The sequence below is a fragment of the Vanacampus margaritifer genome, chromosome 4, assembly GCF_051991255.1.
Source record: "Vanacampus margaritifer isolate UIUO_Vmar chromosome 4, RoL_Vmar_1.0, whole genome shotgun sequence".
Lineage (NCBI taxonomy): Eukaryota > Metazoa > Chordata > Actinopteri > Syngnathiformes > Syngnathidae > Vanacampus > Vanacampus margaritifer.
In genome coordinates this window covers 4,203,106-4,221,677 of record NC_135435.1, presented here as the reverse complement: position 1 = coordinate 4,221,677, position 18,572 = coordinate 4,203,106, and the positions used below count along the sequence as shown (strand labels likewise).

The window sequence follows — 18,572 nt, the reverse complement described above, 5'->3', positions numbered from 1 at the left end:
AGGCTGTTTTTGAGGTTGCTGAACGGAAGAGACAAGAATTGAAAGAGCGAAGCCAAACAAAAGTCATTTGGGCGAGTCTTTTCAGCGATGGCGTTTGCTAAAGCAGCAGTGAGGTCTGAAGATGGATGCTTTGGTTGCTAAGTTTCTGCTGGGCAGGTAACTTCAGTTTATTTTTTGAGTAAGAACTATACTTTATGAAGCTCGTTAAACATGTAAAGTTGTATAATGATACCAGCGTCAATGCAGCTCAACGGTTTGTTTATTGACGCTACGTTTCCTGCGTAAAAAGCAGGGAGGATGGGAGGGGGGAGTCGTGGTTACGCATCCAAACTATTGAGAAAACCACAAACAGCCGTTGAACTACTCGTTCACCGCAAAATCCTCTAATACTTTTAATACCTCTTAGGCTGTAGGTTAAAGACATTAGTGAGTCTGTGTCGTCTGCAATCATGCCAGAACATGTGTATGCTTAGCAATGTGATTCCAACCACGAGTTGCTGATGAAAGCAGGTGACTAAAACATGACGCAAGCGTAGGATTAATGTCTATGGGTCTGATTTTTAACGGTTTGTACGTGCAAAAACAGATGCAAACTTGATTGCTAATGTAAACAGATGTGGATACTGATCTACTAACCGGGTGCATCTACGATTGAGTCTCCTAAACAGGCAATACTTGTGCACGGTTCATTTTGTGCTTTCTGAGTATTATGCAATGTGATTTGTTCAAATAGATTAATTTAGCACGCACAATGTGATTTGTCCAAATAGATTAATTTAGCACGCACAATGTGATTTGTCAAACCTGAGAGGAATTACAATGGCTTCTTTTGCATCTTGAAAGCTGCCAAGTGGCTGGACAGTGTAGCACAGGCAAAACGAGAGGTGGAGGGTGATATTTTCCACTTGTGAAAATAGTTTTGAAATGCCATAAATAAATTATTACACTATATCTAGAGAAAAGTGCACAGTTGGAGCATCTGAATGCACACCCGTCGCCATGGGCGGGCCATAGGGGGCCGTGCCCTTCCACAAAGACGATTGTGCCCCCCTCACCCCATTTGTGTCACAGATCTCTAAAAATGCTAATTTTGTGTTTTTAAATACTTATGTTATTTTACTAATACATTAAAAATATAAAGAAAAAACAGTGGTGTGATTTTGTTTGATTGATGGCCAGTCTGAAAATAATGTTAGCGTGCGAAAAGCCATGCATATTTTTCAAAGTCAAGCGGCAAGTTTTTTTTTGTATGGTATTGTGTACTCTGGCAAGACATGTCTGTAAAATATGTATGTAGTTGTAAATAAGGACGCTAGCGCATCACAGAGTACGGCAAATGAGGAGGGACATACTAGATTAGTGTCGGCAACCTGAGAGCCACTTGAAAAAAGAAACCGCGGGCGCAACATATCAGTTGGTTATTTAAAATTAGGTTCCATTTTCTTTCGTTTTTTTCTTCTTTTTAATAACTGCTGCAGACACCGTTCAAACAGGTGGCCCGTTTGAAGTGAGATGTCACTGCATCCGCCATATTGGATGTGGCAATTGTATTTGCCATCAAATCGGCAAATAATTAGTAAGATTGAGTTACAAAGACATAATACAATCAAAGGTAATGTATTCCTTATTAATCAAATGAGTTGATGATACATCTCCAAGGAGAAAATCTTCGAGGCATCTTTATGAATAGTCTCACTTTGCCACATCCAATACGGCTGCGGCGTCAACGTAGTCATGATGGCGTCGATGTGTTTGTACTGTAAATGCTGTATATTATAATACTGCCACGTGAATCTATCCAAATATATGGAGCAAAGGGAATGCTGTCTGTCGGGTATTCATAATAATTGGGCTCTGGCGACAGGTCTGTCTCAATGATTTAGGGTTGATTTTGAGCCACTCACAAAAAGGAGTCATGTTATATCACCTGTGACAAAACCAATTTCAACTCTGCAATTCCATGTGTTTGGGTAATTTCTGCGCATTTTGGAAAAAGGTGTTGGCCTCTATCAGAGGATTTCTTTAGGTGCACCATCTAAAGTTTTAGATGCAGTGTTTTATGCAAGGTAGGCAGATACTAGATTCATTTTCAGTAACTGTTTTTTTTTTTTTCTCATCCAATTCAATCACTTCAAATTCCATTGTGTGTTCTTACAGTATTATCACAAGTTCTATAGTAAAAAAAACATCAGAGATACCTAACGTACAAAACCATCTTTTCAATACGGTATTCTCTACAGCTTTTACACCTGTTGCCAACAGGTACATAGTCTGCTAAAGTTAGTGGACAAGCAATTGAGCACCTGCTATTTGGAAACTTAGGGCCAAATCCACTAAGAATGCACTGGGCCATTAAGTGCTCTTCATTTGCACGTGCAATTTGCTCTCTTAACGTCCTATAGACCCTTCTAGTGTGACGTCACATTTAAGTAGCTGTGGAGGACAGGGCGTCAATGCGAGTGAATTAGAAAATCATCAGTGTGACCTAGAAAATAGGTCAAACAGTTGATAAATCAGCAACCAATGCTATGGTGCGCAGGCTACGGATGCTCTAATCGCTCAAAGAGAGATGACATAATTCTTTCGGCTGCTGGCAGTGATTCTAAACCAGGCGGAAGACAGTGAGGAGTTGAGTGAAAGACAGCACGGTGGCTGGCGAACCTACGACGCGACTACTTTTCACCCACAAAAAGTACGATGCTCAAATTTTTCATTTTATATCAGGTAGTTTTTCTCTTTTTCATATACAGTGGGTCATAACATTAACTTCTGATTGTAATTTCCAGGCAGACGTGATGAATGTGCCATATTATCTTATCTGAAACAATCATTCATACTTCTTTTTTTTTTGCATAAGTATTCAAGTAATTTTGAACCAAAAGTTAACGATTTAACATGATTATCACAGCACTTTAACTCAGGCTTGATCTCTGCTGAGTAATGTGTTGCAAACATATGGTAATTTTGTTAGCAGCTATCAAGCTAAAATAGCTTGAAAACTTCGATATACAGCAAGACGAGTATAACCGGACACAAACAATTTAATGAATGACAATTTACACCATGAAAGTAGTGATCGACGTACTGTTTCAACCAAAAACAACATACCTTAAGCTTCCACTTCAACTTTGCCCTCCAACCAAAATGTTTTGTATCAATCCAGCGTTTGTTCCGGCTGGTTCCAATGAGTCGCAGTAATGTAGTGTCCTACTCGGGACGTTTTTTGTGACACTTGAACCCCCTTTTAACGAAAACGCTTGCCGAAAATCAAGCTTTCTCCATTCATTTGTTATGGGGGGCTTGCCCTCCAGGAGACAGAGCTGTAGATAAGCAGTGACGTCAGTCAGCTAGAAAGGGTCTATTCAGCAAGGATATTGCTGAACTCATATAATGGCACAATATATAGCTGATGTTAGTGAATTAGATGCTGTTTATCAGTTAGTCTCATTTTCATAGAGGTGGGCAATTTCGCCGCCAAATACAGTATAGGCATATTACCTCATTTAAATACGCGCAAAAGCCACCAGCGCACCATGGCGCAATCTGGTTGGCAGCACAGTTAGTAATGAATTTAACCATCTGCACATGCTTTGTGGATTACACGCTCCCTGATTGCTAGCGCCGCGCAATAGCCACACAAATCTTCGCTGGATTCAGCCCTTAACATCTCTTACCATGAGCGTAACCTGGTTCTTGGAACGTGCTGCTTTATGGAGGGCTGTCATACCATCTTTTGCTCTGAAGTCCAAGTGAGCACCCCCATTCTTAAGAACCTTGATCATCTCCACCACATTATCCAGATGTGATGTAACAGTCAGGGGGCTCTCTAGAGACAACATAGGGATATAGGGTGTGATGGGTGTTTTATTGACATAGGCTGTTCTTTGGGTATACAGTAAATCAACATTTCACAATCACATACACATTGAGAGCAGCGAACTTGGCTCCTATGTTATGAATGTTACCCACTCCATCTATAGGCCATTCTCAAGGTTTCTTCTTTTCCGAGATATTTCAGTTTTACCATGCCCGGTTGTCGTGTTTAGGTCAGGGGATGTCATTTTTGTTAAATGGGGTCCTGTGAAACTATTTGAGGCTCTTTTGTGATTAGGGCTACACAAACACCAAGAATTGACTTAGCTGATGTGGGCATCTACAGTAGTTTGGCTGCCTCCCAGAAACCGTTTTTGCTTCAGTGATTCTGCTTGGCCTGTCTGTACCCATCAGCTGCCTCCAAGGTCTCACCAGCCAAAAAGTCATGGTAAGACTCCTTGACCGCATCCCTCACTGCCTATATATCAACGGAAATGACAGGCGTTGACCACCTTACGGCCACAGCTCTGGTTGTTCCATCTCAACAATAGAAGCATGAAACAAGAAGAACAAGAAGATCTGCCGGAGGTGGGAATAGAAGCTGCTTCTGACACTTTAGTCTGCCAGACGTTCCCAGCAGACCCTCACAATATGTTTAGGCCTGCCAAGCCTAGCCTAACCAGTCAAATGATCAGCTCATCAGCAAGCTCTGCAGAAGCCTGGTAATGATCCTGATTATTGATTTAGGGTGCGTTGGAAGAAGGAGACATGGAAAACAGGCTGGATTGTGGCTCTCGAGGACCAGACTTGAAGACCCCTACTTTAGGCTAAATTTGTTTCCACTCATTTCGCCACCTTTATGCACAGGATTAAATTAAACTAAAATTGTAGGTCAAAGTTGGCAAGCTGGGCAAGTAGTCTTTTGGCTTACTGGCTTTAAGTCAATACATCGGGAAAACAATGGAATGGGCAATTATTTATGATGACTTTTACTGTTTGATTGGAACTGGAGACAATATAAAGTTTGAAGGTGATTTATAAGTCATGTTTTCTAATGTACATTTAACTCTTTGACTGCCAACCATTTTCAGAAAAGGATGCTGTGGGTGCCAGCCGATTTAAGCATTTTGACTGATCTTTCAAGGTTCACAGAAAATGTTGTGTTTGGACTGTGCAAACACACATACTACCAAATGAAAGATTGAACTCTCATCTTTCATCAGAAAAAAAAGTTTGTTTCTACCTTATTCCGTTTTTCAGTAATCAACAATAGAAAATGGTTAGTTTCACCCAAATGCTCTGTTTTGGACCAAAATACGGAGAAATCAAGCTTTTTGTGAAACGATATTATTTCATGCACTCTAGTGAATTTGACACTTTTTTTCCATGAATGATGCCACAAACACCTAAACAGTGCTTTACTTCTGTAAAACACTACCACCAACAATGAAAAAGTGTTTTTGATAGCAAAATACGTTTATTTACATTCAACAGTGTAACAATTTGACAGAACAATTTGGCAAACTATTTACAAATGTGTGCAACTGTGGTACTATTTACAATTGTGTGGATGTTTCAACTACAGTTTTTCTTTTTGTAACACTCCCCTGCGTGCAAGGGGACACAGCAGGGTTTGCACAACAGATTAGTTTCACTGCGATTGCCCCTTCGCGTGCAGACGCTACACTTTCTTGACGGCCTTTTTTTCCGGGGAAAAGCAGGTATATATTGCAGTGTGTGTTTGGCCATGTTGCCATTAAGTCTACTCTCAGGATCATGACGGTGACGTTACGGTGGTGTTACGTCTGGCTTCCTCATGTCCTTCAGTCCCTATACCGGGTGGTAGATGTTCTGATCAATCTTATCCACTCCATTCATGGTGGCATCGTAGTCCAGAACCAGTGTCTTCTCCGTGATCAGACTGTACCCACTCCTCCGACGAATATGCACTGGACTCGGGGTACTCTTCATCGTCCGATTGAACGTCCGCCTGTGCAGAAGTGCTCGGTTGTGCACCGCGTTTTCCGGCGTTAGCATCGCTAGCCGGTGAGGCTTTACGACGTGATCATAGCCGCCGCGTCAACGCTTCCAACTTCGGCGTCAACCTCGGAGTCACCATCATCGTCATCGTCGTCATCAATGTGCTCTTTAGCATTGGTCAATGCTTTTCATCTTTGAAAAAAATGCTCAAGCGTACGCTGCTTGCAACCGGTCGCCATTTTTGCTTCCTCAGCCATTCTCCCCTCAACACTCTAGCCCCGCCTCACGTCTTCGACTGACGCCTACCCGATCTTGTCTAAAGAGAGTCATCGCTGCCATCTAGTGCCCAAAAATAGTCATTATACTAACTAGATCTGCTTGATACTTTCAGCACAGCTGGCCAAGGCTTTCCTCCACCCGTTTCCAAAAAAACCCATAGTGAACATCTTTTAACGTCTTTGGCAGCCCTCCTTAGGATTTTACTAAACGTTATTAAGCGTTTTTGGCAGTCAAAGAGTTAAATCTACCTGTCTAATTAGAAACACTGACCCAGCTCACTACTCCGATATTTTGCTTCTACATAATTTCATTCTGTAATTGTTTGACAGTTTTTATTTAAATTATTAAATCATCACAATACATTGCTCTCATAAGATATATTGTTGTCATTAAGATATGGTTCCAATAGAGTATGCATTTGTATGACACACCAATATCAGCGTATCTCAGATAATACAGTAGCTTTAAGTCATAAGTATTGCTGCTTCTGGGAAATTAAGTTTAAACCTACAAATCTGGACAGAAGGATGGGCAGACATACAGATAAAATAATGAGAAAATACATTACATTATAATATATGCAATTATGTGATAATAATCCATCCATCCATTTTCTGAACCGCTTATTCCTCACTAGGGACGTGGGGGTGCTGGAGCCTATCCTAGATGGCATCGGGCAGTAGGCGGGGGACATCATTATAATAATAATAATTATTATTATTGTTATCAACATCATCATCATTATTATTATTATTATCATTATTATTATTATTATTATTATTATTATTATTATTATTATTATTATTATTATTATTATTATTATTATTTAAAAAAAAACATTTTAATGCTTATAGTTATCATTTGGTGTAGACTTACCACCAGTCTCGCTGTCATGGTAGTTGGGATCGAGGCCTCTCTCGAGCATCTTAGACACTTTAGCCACTTGGTTGTGGAGTATAAGATCCATGAACTTCTTCAGATTGGCCTGCAAAGCCATGGAAGACAATAAACTATTAGAATATAAACACAAATGCACTGATGGTTTAGGCAGCACGGGCCCATTTTCCACTTGGTACTGGTATGAATGCGAGTGTGGATGGATGGATGGACAGACGGACAAATAGTGGTAGCGTGAAACCCGTTAGAGGCCCAGAATGGGTTTAAAAACAGGTTTTTACACGACAATGTAGGCGTTTAACAATAACATCGGGTGATAAAAAAAATAAGAGGATGTGTTTAGAAATGAGGAACGAAAGAAATTGCTTGTTATGACGCAGCAATGTAATAAAAGGCTTCTGTAAGCAAGAAGCCTAAAGAGGGAGGGGACAAAATTTAGAGAGTGGTGACAGAGTAGAATGGATGATCGTTTTTTCCAGTTCTGCTCCCATTTGCTTTCATTCCAGGCCACATGATAAAAATAGATAAGAGAACAGCTCCCTCAAGGACAGGAGAAAATGAGGAATGATATAGCAAAAAAATATCAAGCCAATGAGTAGCAATCATTTCATAGACTGGCAAGGAAAGCTGGGATGACAAAGACAAAAGGCAGAAAACACCTCAGCATTTTTGTCCAAAAATCAAATCTCACTGTTATTAGTTATCATTTGTGCTTCAAAAATAATTTCAACATTTCCAGCCAGCCATTTTCCAGTGTTGTGGGGGTGTTGAAGCCTATAGAGTGGCCGATAGGCGGGTACACTCTATGCTGGTCGCCAGATAAATGCAGGGCATAAATAGACATACAACCAGTTTGGCAGTTGAAGTAATACAGATGGATGGATAATTGCAAAATGTCCTAAGAATTGCAACTAACCACAAATTGCAATACTTCTTACCACATTTGTTGAGTGGAATAACCAAAAAGTTGGACATTGTTTCTTGGCCATTTGTTTGCATTTATATACAATTTGCAGACACATCTACAGATAGCTAGATTTTTTATTTATTTATTTATTTGCTCTACTCATTGTCTATTTTGTTTACTGTATTGGATATTTTCATATATACTGACACACGCACACAAACACACATATATATATTTCATTTACATTCATGTTTCCATTAAAAGTATTTTTTTTATTTACTTATTATAAATGAGGTAACACAGTATATATTTTTTTGTTTATTCTAAAAAGAATTCATTCATACTAGATTTTTTTCATTTATTATATATGTTTTAAGGCTAACTCCTCACCACACACTTTATACATGCACTTTGGTTGATAGGCGACATTTTCTCTCATACTGTATCTCTTATTTAAACACAGTAGGCCTATACACTCTCAGTGTTCAAACCTTTGTAGATTTTAAAAATAATAATAACAACAGCAAAATTAAACTAATATCCCAAATTATTTATTTGAGAAACAAAAATGTAATGTTGATCAATCAATTTTTTCCGGCCGGTATGTTTCCCTAGAAAAAAATAATAAAAATAGTAATAAAAAAACCACACACACACAACAACAACAAAACAGCGGTTAGAAATGGCACTCTTAATTTTAATGATGATGATGAGGCTGAGAAATCCATTTTGACCGGGAGGCTCGGTAGCGCATTGACAAGCTGGTCGGCAGTCGATCCGCAGAGCATATGCAGCCGGTGTAATATAAACAAGCTGGAAAATGGAAACAAATCGGCGGAGCGGACCCACAATGCACACGCATGCGGTGTAATCTAGGGTTGAGCCACGGGGCGGTGGCAGACGCACGAGCATTCCAGGGCATGAAATTGGGAAACTGTCGGGCCTCTATCTCCAGGTCACCAAGCGGACGGGCAAGGTCGGAAAATGACAGGCCATATACCGTTGGAAAGGCCTCGTCGAGATGAATCCGAGTGTGTCTCCGGTAGGACGTGGGGCTGGGGAGATACGGCTGGCCAAATACCTCCAGGACAGGATTTTCAAAAAGTTACAAGGTCTACCAATCAGGGAGGAGTGCTCACACAGCCCGCATCCACCACTCACAACCACAAAAAAACAAACGACCACAAAACATCGTGGACTGTAGCACCGGGAGAGGAAGAAATGACATCGCAGCGGAGCCACAAGAGGTTTCAACCAACAATCAAGTTTGCTAACCTGTGAACAGCCAGCTAGCTTTCGTACATTTACATGTATCTCCACAATTGAGTAATAAACAGTTCTCTGTGGTTGCACACATTTTCAGCAATCATTTTTGAACATCTACAATGTATTGAGAAACAAATCACTGAATTCACTCGACAAAGTCTTTTAACAAGCTAATTGAGCCAAGCAAATTTAGTGTGAGCACAGATCGAGGGCTGGTCCTTAGATCTCACTGATGAGTCATTGCTTGTTTAATATTTGGAAATGTCAGGAGTTCATAGACATACCCTATATTATTTTTGTGTTTTTTTCCTTAACAGTATAGAACAGGGATCTCCAAGTTTGGCCCTTTAGAGCAACTTTCCAACCTGTTTTCCATTTGTCCCTCCTCCAACACAGCTAAATCAAATGATCAGCTCATTAGAAAGCTCTGCAGAAGCCTGATAACGATCCTGATTGAATGACAGGCTGGATAGGTGCTCTCAAGGTTCGAACTTGGAGACTCCAGGTATTGAAGAATGTTTAATGGCAGTGTGAGTATGAGCTTTCGTCAACCACAGAGCACCAGACATTATTGTAAATGATTGTTATGGTATTGGATCTGTAACAGAGATATAGATCAAGCCAAAACATTTGCAACACTGTAAAAAAATAATATAACAGAATTTCTTTTGTATTTTAAAAATATCATTTAATTAACAAAAATAAACTCAGGTTTTACATATCAAATGTAAAATAACATGAAATCACTTTAACTGTAAAAACACACAATACTGTTCTTTTACACACAAAAAACACCATTAGAAATACATATATTGATTGTTAAAATACGTTGACAAATGTACTGTAATTTCACAAATATTTGTCTGTTATTTAATGGAATCAAATGTAAAATCCAACTTTAAAACCCTAACCCAGCTGACTTATGGTAAGAGTCGGTGCACCCAGGACTGCTCACACAGTACTGCGACTGTCCATTTTATAACTTTTAAAACTCAAATTATCCTGTTGCTCATGAACCAATAAAGGCTCAGTCTAACACATTCAAATCCAGGAAACACTTTTAACCACTCTGATGTATTACTATAATTTCACATAGACAGTAATGTTTATTGTTTTAGCAGTGAAAACATGTATTTGCTTCACATTCTTCTGCACTTATTTCCTACCTTCTTGCATTTGTGTAGCATTACAGTAGTATGCCAAAAACAGCAAGTAGCCAGAAACATTTAAATTTTGGCTGCAAAACAGGATTATATACACTGTGGAATAGCTGCCTAAGGTGAGCCTAAAACAGCTCGGCAAAGGCAACAAATCTTCAAATCACTGAACACACTTGACTTTTACTCTTGTGGGTAGGACAGAGATGGAGTGAAAAAGTGCTCTGCTGTTGGAGCTGGCATGGAAAAAGAGAAAACCTGCGGTTACAGGTTTTCATGCAGCATCACGCTGCAACTACTTGATATGAAATCAGCACCATAGACTTATTTTGAATTTCTGAGCTCAAGCAGAAGTGTAGTATTACATCCTTCCACTATATTTTTAACAGTTTAATCAGAATTTTCACTTTTCAACATTGCTCTTCCCAGCAGATTTTTTTTCTTTGAATTTTAAATCTGAAAGGAGGAATAAGATGCATTTCCTCATTTGTAGTTCTTAACCCTCGGGTCCTGAGTTACTAAAATGCCAACAAGCAAGCGCTAAATTGCATGTTCACTGACTAACTTATTGCACACACTGCTGGCAACGGGTGTGACAATGTTTGAAACTGCAGAATTCAAAAGTGAGTTTTGTGCTTTATGTGCTTTATGTGTTTTTGTGCATTGATGGTTGAATGAATTAAATCGATTATTTCACATACAATAGAATACAATCCCAGGAACTACATTGCCAAATTAGATGTGCACTTCTTACTGAAAAGAATGATTGTCCAAATATTGTTTTGTGTTTTTATTTTAGCGTTCCGCTCATTCACACCACTTATTATTCTCCTGCGGTTGTCATTCTTTTTAAGTGACTTTTTAAATGACTGATACTTGAGGGCCTGGCACATTGAAACATTTTAATAATCAGTTTCAAAATAAAACATTTTACAAAATTTTTTAATTTTTTGACTACCCGTAATTTTACAATGATGCCATATTTGTGGCTTTCTGATCGAAAACTTTAAAGCTTGTTTGTAGATTGAGGAAATTGGCCTGGTTACTGAATCAGTGGCCCAAGCGTTGATGCAGTAGAAGACCGGAAGTCTAAAACTGTTTAAACTGATTTTTACAGTTTTAGACAACAGTTTTATATGCACATTAAACTTTATGCTTGGAGCCATTCTAGAGCAAAATCCAGGTATTTAAAATAATTGATTATCTAAATTTCTTTTGTCAGTTGTGAGGTGAAATTTGACTAAAACTTTCTTCCGCATTTGTAGTCTTACCTGATTTTTTTTTAGCCATTAAAACAGCGATCATCGGTCAGTTTAAGATCGCTAAAGGCTTGATGGGTTGTTATTTGCTGATACATAACACACTATGTTATTAGCATACTACTGCCATTCAGTGTCTTTGCAAATAATCGGTAATTTATGTAAAAACTAAACAGAATAGATCTCAACACTTATACTATCCCAACCTGCAGGAGGAGCACAGGTGTAAACCCTACTCTTCAGTCGTGGAATCTTTTACAAACAAAATGGTTCATTTAAATCTTGCCATTTATTTCACCAGTGAAAAGCAAACAACATTAACCTTAATGCTTCATACTATCACGTAATAATTAGGGCCCGAGCAGCTACCAGTGTGATAACTAAGTCATTTATGAATATTTTTTTTACTCTCGACCACTGTCATTTTTTAGTGGCATCAGACCTATCCAAACATATGTACTTTTTATTTATTTATTCATTTATTATGTCCTGTATGGAAAATAAAAGCAATATTATGCAATGAGTAAAACGATGATTGGTATATATGTTCTTCAAAATCGGGGCAACTCATTGCCCAAAAATAAAACAGAGGCTGATTTTGAGGGTCTTAACATCATTGAGCTTAGCACACTCATCAAACCTGGCAAAAAAAACAATCCATAATATGTAAATGTTTATTATGCCATTTTCAAATAAATTCTGCTTCGAATGTGCCACTACCCAAACATGCCAGTACCCCAACGTGCAAGTACCCCAAAGTGGCCCGGGCTGCGAGGGCCCTTTAAAGCTGCCCGCAGCTCTAGTTATACTTTATTTTTTGTATATCTTATTTCTGTTGTAGGCAAATTATTACCTTCGTATGAAGCTTGGCAATCTGTTTCTCATCCAAATTGGGCTGCCTGTAGACTCGACTCTTGTAGCGAAACTAAAAGGACAAAGACAAAAAAAATAAGACATAAAATAACAAATCTAACAAGAAAAATAGGCAAAATAAGATATTTATAATAGAGTTAAAACATGAAAAAATGACATGTCCAATCGGTAAGATTACCGAATGAACAATACTGAGCTATCTCAAAAAAGAAAAAACTGGGGGGGGTTGATGGGAACAATGCATGGGTTACAACATTTCAAAAGTTTTTGTCTGACCTGACGTGTTATGTATAAATATATAGAATGTCAGACTTTTAATGAAAGCTGAATTTAAGTCAGCAACTTTTTCATCCATGTGAGTGGTGTGTATACACGTCGTTCACATTTGAACAACACATACATTTACTTAGGAGATCTTGTCAGTGGCAAGTGGCAATATTCTAATGTTACAACTTGCAGTTCTGGCTCATGTTTTTTTTTTTTAATAGTTCATTTTAGTGTTGATTTCAGCAATGGAACACTGTAATGCACTACTAAGCAAAATGACAAAACTGAGTCATACATCAGTATAATGTGTTTCAACTTGTGTCCATTTAATGATTCAGGAAACCACACCAAGGGCTCTGTTTCCATGTAGGTTAGACCCACAGACGAGCTAAGGCTAGCAAATCTGCAAAAGCGAGCACGGCACTGCTGTGGGAGTGGTCACAGCTGACTTCTAACATGGCCATTTGCAGCAGTTTCTTTTGTTCCCTATAAGTGAGGCGTGCCAATTGCGTACTAGAGGCACTTGAAGACCGCCAAAACCCTGATTAACATTTGTTACATGTGTAGTCTGAAACATTTAAAATGATGCGTATTGTGTATTTTCTGCTTACTGATTTAACTGTTGTAGCAACAACAACAAAAAAAAATCTAAATGGATGTGTACCTCCAAACATGGAACACCTTTACTGATTGGTTGAGGGTATTCTTGGAGGTTACGTTCTTCGTCCAGAAACTTGCCATCTCTCCCACTGATGGCAGGCTGGAAAAGGCCGTAGTTGAGCACGTCCTTCAGGCTCTGATTAAGTGTACACAGGATCCGCTGTTTGGCAAGCCAGACCGTTGCATTAGGGTTGAACCGCATACATTTCTGGTTTTGGGAGTGAGAGAGACAGCAAAGTATGCAAGAAAAATTAATGGCATAGATAAGAAAATCCACACAATTTCTTCTGAACCGTTATCATTGCAATCCTGTCGGCGACTTTAGATTTGTTGAAGTTTAGATTTTGGAAGATTTTGACACAATGCTCAAATTCTCTGGTAAATATCTGAAATGGCTTCTCAATACAGTTCAAAATGAATGATTATCACTGAATTTAAACTAAATATAGTGATCATTTTTACACTAGACTAATTAAAATAAAAAGTCCAAATCTTGGTCAATTCCATTGAAATAAAAATATTTATCATAATAGATTGTTGGGAATGGTAATTCATGTGGAACTACACTGGAAGTCACATATAGAGCATGCGAAAAGCAAAATCCCCAAAACCATAGTTATTCTCTAACTCTAACCGGCTCCATACGCAAGTCAACTTCACGTTTTAAATGGGAAATATATTCCAAATGGATCTCTCTGTAATTCACGTCTCAGGAAAATGCCACAATCCGGGACTGCAGGCATCCTCAAAGTTCAATGGGTCGCACCTCTTTGGTGACTGTACAAGTTTTCACCAGTTACGCAGGTGGGTGTGTCAAAAACCAAGATGGGAGAATTGCCGCAAATTGAAAGTGTTTTAAGAAAGGCGGGTAAGAAATTGATTTAGGCGCGAACGGGAGAATATGCCCCTAGGTTGTTGGAGGCTTTCTGTCCCAAAAAGGGTCATGAAAGGCACATAGGTCCTGGGTGAGGGTCCAGAAAAAGCACGGAAAAGACCCCTTATGAGACTGATACTTAAGATACTGATATTTATGAATTTGTTTTCCCACACCCTGATGCTTGTTTCGGGGATCGATGTCAAGCACCTGATGGCAGGTCCTACATCCATGGGGTTAACATGGGTTCATCCTTTCTACGTGCTCACCACCTGTGGCAGGGGCCAAGGGGACAGGTGCAGTGTGAAATGGGTGGCAGTAGGTGGGCACCTTGGCGATTCGATCCCTGGGTACAGAAGCTAGCTCTAGGGATGTGGAACATCACATCTCTTGAGAGAGCTTGAGTGTGAAGTCGAGAGGTTTTGACTAGATATAGTCGGGTTGCCTCTACACACAGCTTCGGCTCCGGTAACAGTCTTCTTGAAAGGGGTTGGAATCTTCCACTTGGAGATGGTGATGGGTATGTTAAGGTTCATTCCACCTTTCCTGCCTGTTGTTTGTGCCTAAGCAAACAGCAATTCAGAATACCCACCTTTCTTAAAGTCCTAGGAGGAGTTGCTGGAGACCGCTTGTGCTGGGAACTTCAATGCTTATCTCGGCAGTGATAGTAAGAGCTGGACGGGAGTGAGTGGGAAGAGTGGCCCCCATGACTTTAACCTGAGTTTCAACTCCAGCAAAATTGTCCCACATCCCAGGGTAGGCAGGAGACATTGAGTACGAGTGGACCATATTCCACCCTTCCATTGTTAAGGCAGAAGATGGTCCGCGATGAAACATTTTGGTGGCAGGGCAATAGAAGTAGATAAGATACGCCTGGAGTTCCTAAATGTGCTGGATCTTGCAGGGCTGGCCTGGTTGACACTCCTCTGCAACAACATTTGAACATCAGGGATATTGCCTCTTGAATGGCAGACTGGGGTGGTTATCTCCCTTTTAAGAAGGGGACTGGAGGGTTTGTTCCACTTACCAAGGAATCACACTCCTCAGCCTCCCTGGTCAGGTCTATTCAGGTGTGCTGAACAGCAGTGTCCGCCGGGAAGGTAAATATCAGATTCACGAGGAGCAGTGTAGTTCTCATCCTGGTTGTGGAATACTGGAGAAGCTCTACACCCTCAGCAAGGACTTTGAGAGTGCATAGGAGCTCACCCAACCAGTCTACACTTGCTTTGTAGACTTGGAAAAACTGTTTGATCGTGTTCCTCGGGGAGTTCTGTAGAGATCCCTCCGGTAGTATGGGGTATCGGGCGCATTTATATGAGCTGTTCTGTCCCTGTATGACTGGTTCGGTCCAATTAACCATACCCTTGACCCAGAGGTCCTCTCAAATTACAGGTGCGTCTCTAATCTCCCCTTCATTTCTAAAGTGCTTGAGAAAGTAATCGCCACCCACCTTCAAAAACACTTACAACTGAACAACCTCTATGAAAAATTTCAGTCTGGTTTCCGCCTCGCCCACAGTACAGAGGATGCACTGGTAAGAGTCACTAATGATCTCATCATGTCATCCGATGCTCCGATGCTGGCTCTCCCTCTCTCCTCATCCTCCTGTACCTATCCGCTGCCTTTGACACCATCGACCATGGCTTCCTACTCAACCGGCTGGCTCCACCACACCTCTGGACTCACTGACACTGCCCTCAGCTGGTTTCAGTCATGCTTGACAAATCATCCAGAATACATATCCCTGGGCCACTCTAGATCAAACCTACACACAGTCGGTTTGCGGTTTTCCCCAGGGGTCGGTTCTCGGTTCCATCCTCTTCACTCTTTACCTTATTCCACTTGGCCAGGTCATGAGCAGTCATGGTTTTTCATTCCATTGCTATACCGACAACGCACAGCTCTATGTCAATGGTACTGCTGCAGCCCAACCCTTTTCATCACCGTCATCCCCGTCACAACCCACCACCTGTCTGGAGGAGATAAAGATATGGATGGAGCACAACGTTCTCCAACTCAACAGCTCCAAAACCGAAGCCATCCTGGTGTGCACTCCACCAGACCAAATCATCACCCATAACCAGCATCATCTTTTCTGGTTCAATTATTCCTCTTTCATCCACAGTCACTAATCTTGGAGTGAAAATGGACCCCCAGTTCACCTTTGAATCCCACATCAACCACCTCTGCAACACCTCCTTTTATCACCTCCGGAACATTTCCAAACTCCGTCCAATCCTCTCCCTCTCAGATGCCGAGAAGCTGGTCCACACCTTATTTCCACCAGACTGGACTATTGCAATGCACTCCCCAGCAAGAGCCTGCAGAGACTCTAATACACCCAAAACTCTGCAGCTACGATCCTGATGAGAGTACGCAAATATGAGCACATTACCCCCATCCTCCGCTCACTTCACTGGCTTCTCGTCTCCACCAGGTTTGAATACAAGGTTTCTCTGCTCACACACCAATGTCTCTATGGTCATTCCCCCCTCTACCACAAAGAACTCCTCAGTCCACAAAACACAACACATTCCCACCGTTCTACCTACTTAAACCTCCTCCACAAACCCAGGACTAAATTCAGGACCATGGGAGATAGGACCTTCTGTGCTGCTGCCCCACGTCTGTGGCACGCCCTCCCTGACACACTGAGGGCACTACAATCTATTGACTGTTTTAAAAGAACTCTTAAGACATTTATTTTTAGCAGAACCTATGGTCCCCCCTCTTAGTTGTTTTTTTTTATAACTAAAAAAAATGCATGCCGTTTTCTTCTCTACTTGTAGCCTTTTGAGATATTGCGATGTAAAGGGCATTACAAGTAAAATGCATTATTATTATTATTATTATTATATAAGCCAAATAAAATAGATGAAATTCAGTTGTTCTAAAACAAAAACCCTATGCCATATATATGGACAATGTGGCATCACGGATGGTGTGGTGATTCACTTGCCTGAGTTCCATGCAGGCATGCTGACTTGCTGAGTTCAAGTCCCACTCACTGATGATGTGAATATGAGTGTGAAAGTCAGTCTGTCTCAAAATGTGCCCTGTGATTGACTGGTGACCAATTGAGTGTAGTCTGACTTTCACCTGAAGTCTGCTGGTATAGGCTGTAACTCCCTGTGACCCTTAACAGGCTTAAGTGCGGAAGAGAGAATGGATGGAAGTAATTCAACATTGTTGAGCTTTTTTATTGTTCTGAGTCACGGTACTGCATACTGCATGCCAACAGGGCCACTCTGCTCATTGTGACTGGAATTCAACACTAATTGCTTGGCTCTGGTTCCCCTAGTCTTAGTGGGCTCCATTAAAAAAATCTATTCAGGTTTTCTGGCCTTCCTTCAAATATGAAATGATTATGACAGGTTCACTGTGGCATTTTGACTGAAAATGAGTCTTTACAGCTGGATGTGCTGCTCAGGGTGATAGCAACCCCAATCAGTGATAAAGTCTGTAGGGATAAGCAGTATATGAACTTTACCCCCCGAAATCCTCACAGCAGGTGTGAAATAATAAGAACTTAGAAAAGCAGCGAATAGAATAGAAATGCATTGTCACCATCACAGGAACAATAAAATTCAGTTAGGCATCCCACAATTGTTACTGCTACTTCACCAATAACTTTTAAATTTAACATTACAAGGTTCACCTTCAAATCTGAATAATTACTGTCGACTATAATTAAATCATAAAATAGGAACACAAGTAATTGGTGTGGACATAATGTGACTGCCGACTGGTTGCCCAACTACATCACTGCCTGGGCCGTTTAGGTACTTACAGTATACAGTGTACACAGCAAGTTTGCTGTGGTCTTGTAGAAGTGTAACTCCAGTGCCACCCTTGACTTTTTGCTACAATTCTACAAGGCTACAGCGTCCAACTTAGGTCAGAGTGCAATTTGACAAACATTCATAAGAAGCGTAATGATCTTTCAGTGTCCTACACTTGACCAAAAAAAACAAAACAAAACAAAAACATGGAAAATATTCATTTAAATCACAGAATGGACGTTTGATGCTTGTTATAAATAGCAGGATTGTTTTGTTGCAATAGCAGCTTGTAAAATTCTCCAGGCGGCATGGTGGTAACTGGTTGGCACATCCCCCTCACAGTGCAGAGGTTGTGGGTTCAAATGCGGGCTCCGGACTTCCTATGTGGAGTTTTTATGTTCTCCTTGTGAGATTTTTTTTATGGGTTCACCAAATTCCCCCAACATTCCCAAGACAAGTGTAAGTAGGTGTGAGTTTTGTCTATCTGTACCGTGGGTGTGCGTGCCTGCGGCTCTGTTACTGTCACTAACTACACTACTAAATAAATGAAATGGAAAT

At 40.4% G+C, this 18,572-nt stretch overlaps 1 protein-coding gene across 5 annotated transcripts in view; it reads right to left on the bottom strand.

The window, feature by feature from the left end:
• The window catches only part of LOC144050774 (SH3 and multiple ankyrin repeat domains protein 2-like), a 280,805-nt gene that overhangs the window by 189,063 nt on the left and 73,170 nt on the right, over positions 1-18,572 (bottom strand). For all 5 annotated transcript variants that reach the window (XM_077564353.1, XM_077564354.1, XM_077564355.1 and 2 more), the window contains exons 3-6: positions 13,363-13,566; positions 12,412-12,483; positions 6,949-7,057; positions 3,675-3,826 (exon numbers count right to left, since the gene is read on the bottom strand). In XM_077564353.1, coding sequence (XP_077420479.1) covers positions 3,675-3,826; positions 6,949-7,057; positions 12,412-12,483; positions 13,363-13,566 — 537 coding nt within the window. The remainder of the gene's footprint in view (positions 1-3,674; positions 3,827-6,948; positions 7,058-12,411; positions 12,484-13,362; positions 13,567-18,572) is intronic.